Source organism: Pseudophryne corroboree, chromosome 1, assembly GCF_028390025.1.
Source record: "Pseudophryne corroboree isolate aPseCor3 chromosome 1, aPseCor3.hap2, whole genome shotgun sequence".
Taxonomy (NCBI): Eukaryota; Metazoa; Chordata; class Amphibia; order Anura; family Myobatrachidae; genus Pseudophryne; species Pseudophryne corroboree.
The window spans coordinates 402,835,313-402,838,963 of NC_086444.1; the positions used below are offsets into that span (position 1 = coordinate 402,835,313).

The window sequence follows — 3,651 nt, forward strand, 5'->3', positions numbered from 1 at the left end:
GCATGTGCAGCTAAGCGGTACAACTAAACTTTGTGCAGTTTCTGAGTTGCCCAGAACTTAGCCACTGCGGTCACTTCAGCCTGTCCGGGACCAGAATGGATGTCAGACACCCGCCCTGCAAACGCTTAGACATGCCTGCATTTTTCCCAACCACTCCCAGAAAACGGTCAGTTGCCACCCCCAAACGCCTTCTTCCTGTCAATCTCTTTGTGATCGACTGTGCGAATGGATTCTTCGTAAAACCCATCGCACAGCAACAATCCGCTTTGTACCCGTGCAACGCACCTGCGCATTGCGGTGCATGCGCAGTTCTGACCTGATCGCAGCGCTGCAAAAAACACTAGTGAACGATCAGGTCTGAATTACCCCCATAGGAGGCAGAGTTAAGGCCCTATTTACAGTCAAGGCGCTTGTTCTTCATGTCTGAGCGAGACACCAACTACTGCTACTTTGTGGATGACCAATCCAATTAATTGTTAGGTTATTCACAAAACAAGTTTATAATAAGTAAATAGAAGCATGGAATGACAAAAGCAGTTTTATTTAGAAGCTGTAAATACTACCATTCTAAATCAGACAGAATAAAAATCTTTGGTGTAAAGCAATTAACAGTGTGAAGAGGGCTCAGGTACAATGGTGTTCTCCAGCTACTGTCCACTACGACTCTCGCTCAGCAGACGACCTCCAACAAGCACAGCTCAATGGAATGCTGTACTTCACGCAACAGGTTTCGAACCCAATATAAAATTCATCAGGTTACAGATTAACACTGATTTACTGTGTTTGCTTAACGGTATGGACACAAAAGCACTAAAATTACAATAAGAGCAAATACATTTGATTTTAAGCCAAAGAACTCAGCAATATGATCACAGGAAACAAAGTACAATATACTGGGCACAGGGGACTTGTACATTGCTGTCCCACATAATCATGTATTAGATGTAAACACCACATGCTGCTGAGGAATACAGCCATGTACTTTGGCTGACCATACCCTCATAGCAAGACAGTGGGACACCCTTTGCTTGGGAAGTCTGTTCACACAAGGCACAGTTTATGGGTTGAGGCTGTATTGGTAGCTACAGACCGCAGGATACCATGATTGAGACAGCTAACAAAAGGTTTGGCTCATCTTCCTTGACTTAAGCAAGTTAGTCAGCAAAAACAACCCACTATGTGCAAGACTCTCCCAAGAATCATGCAATGCCTTTACTTCAGAGGAGGGTAATCGTTCCACTTTTGGGCTTAATAGGAAGTAATATTGCACTGCCCTTGATCCTCAGTACCTGAATGGTGGGGGACCCTTCTCAGTTTCCTGCTGTTAAGGTTCCAAATGAAACTGCCCCCCACACACAGGAGAGCCCAATTCTATAGAGCACAGTATATAACATTACATCCACCACCTGGGTGTAGATCAAGCTGTTTAAGGGGGGTATTTATCAAAGCATGGAAAGTGATAAAGTGGAGAAGGAAAAGGGGGAAAAAATAAAAACACACTAATCAGCTGCTGTCATTTTTCAAACAGCCTGTGATATGAGCTTTAGAAGCAGATTGGTCAGTGCTTTATACTGCTCTCCAGGCTGTGATACATATAACACCACCCTCACCATAAGGTAAAGTGCAGTTATTAATGCTGTGTGTTCAATACTGGAGACTCAAATCACTGATACACAGCCAGAAGAATGGAATATTGCTTTCAGCTGTGCACTATTCCCAAACTGGGCCCTTTCCAACAAGAACCTCATGAAAGATCTTAAAGACCTGCTCCCCACATTACAGAGTCACAGGATGAACAAGTGATTATATGACACATCATATGGAGTACAGTCATTGTAGGGACTCTTAATGCTACCAGACAGGGGGCACTTTTAGGAGACTATTTTAAAGAACAGCCTTTCAACTCTATAGCACTGTACGGGCATGTCTTCCCTCTCCTCCAACACTATGCTACATGTACATCACCACACTCACTAAGATTTCATGGCACTTCAGTTTTTAATACAGGAAAAATAACGCAAGACTTCACAGCCGCCTTGTAACTAGAGGTTTGTTACACATTATTATTATTATTATTACATGTTTAATTCTCTCACTGAGAGTGGTGCAGCAACAAGAGAATTATTCTTCATAGTATAGTGCAGCTGTTACCAGAGCTAGCAAAGGCTAATTCTATATGTGTATAATATACACTTATTAACCTTGTTACAAGCCAATACCAATGTTACTCATTCGCTAAAAACTAATTCCAAGTGGACACCACAGCGGCCTCGGATGACGTGTTGCTGCGGGCACCGGCAGGACAGAGGGACGTCACGGGTGTATCCTGCCCGCGGACACCGGTAGGAGGGGGTCGGATGCCTGTACAGTCAGCGCTCCTAGTCCCGGCTCTCATGATGTCCCGTTAACGGGAAGGGCAGGCAGCGCCCGGTAGGATAGGGAGGAGAGGAGGGGAGGGGGGGTTGCATCTCATTGTATCCCTGATCAGGTAGCCGGTCCCCGGGGGAAGCCTATACGGCCTCCTTCTGCGGCTCCGGCAGCACGGCCAGGCTGTAGGGGGGCGGCGGGCTGTCCTTGGTCGGCATGCTGAGCGCCTCTTCATAGGAAGGCAGGAACAGGGGGTTCTTCTCCGAGATTGGGGGGACCACGATGAGGGCCAGGCCGTCAGGCTCGCCCGGGGGCGGGGAGACCCGGGTCAGCAGGTAGCGGTAGTAGGTCAGCACGCAGCGGATCAGGTAGATCTTCAGCAGGAGGAGAAGGAGGGTCAGAGCGATGAAGAGCACGGAGCCCCCGGCCACCGCGGCCTTGTCCTGCTCGTCCACCCCGGGGAGGTAGGGCCTGGTGCTGATCATACGGAGCTCGGAGGGAAAGCGCACGAACAGGCCGCAGAAGAGCAGCACGGAGCCCAGCAGGTCGATTATCTGGAAGGCCAGGAAGGGCAGCAGGAGGCCCGGGCGCCGGCGGAGGACGCCGAACAGCAGGCAGAGGCTGAGCAGCAGCAGGATGAAGGCCAGGGAGTACATGACGGCCACGGGCCCGGCCGAGCTCCAGGGCCCCGCACACACTCCGCCGCATTTGATCACGGCAACGGTCTGCCACACCAGGGACTGCAGGCTGACAAACACATAGTACACGGCCACTCCCAGCACCACCGAGCGGATATTAAAGTACCCGCAACACCGCGGCGACTCCTGCGTCACCATCCTGCTAATGTCTCCCGCACAGATCTCTCCGCTAGCAGCAGCTCTATGACGACTACACGGAAGTACCAGTGTTTATGGCGGACCGGCCCCGCCCCCGGCGGATTACGTCGCTCAAGGCTGCGGACATGTTGTGTAACGCTCTCACGCACACACGACGCACTGATCATCCGGGATTACTGATCATCCGGGATTTTCACGCACAGCAGGGGGTGCTGCCCAACCCAGATATGAGCTACAGTTCAGTGTGAGATAAGGGTGTGGTATGGTAGGTAGATAGTGTCTAGGTCAACAGGGTCTTTAGGTCAACATGGGTTAGTTCAAAAGGTCGACATAAGTTTTTTTTTTAAATTTTGGTGTCGTTTTCTTCGTAGAGTGACCGGGAACCCCAATTAGTGCACCGTGTCCCCTCGCATGGCGAGCGAACTGGCAAGGTGCCTCGCTCTGCTTC

The 3,651-nt window shown here is 49.9% G+C and overlaps 1 protein-coding gene across 1 annotated transcript; it reads right to left on the minus strand.

Annotated features, from left to right (window-relative positions):
• Positions 1 to 525: 525 nt before the first annotated feature.
• Positions 526 to 3,300, minus strand: LOC134887642 (lysosomal-associated transmembrane protein 5-like). The gene has a single exon (XM_063913231.1). The coding sequence runs from the start codon at positions 3,201 to 3,203 to the stop codon at positions 2,511 to 2,513; it is 693 nt and encodes a 230-aa protein (XP_063769301.1). The 5' UTR covers positions 3,204 to 3,300; the 3' UTR covers positions 526 to 2,510.
• Positions 3,301 to 3,651: the final 351 nt, after the last annotated feature.

Coding starts and splice junctions, on each gene's coding strand:
- LOC134887642 (XM_063913231.1), bottom strand. CDS start 3,203: ATGGTGACGCAGGAGTCGCCGCGGTGTTGCGGGTACTTTAATATCCGC.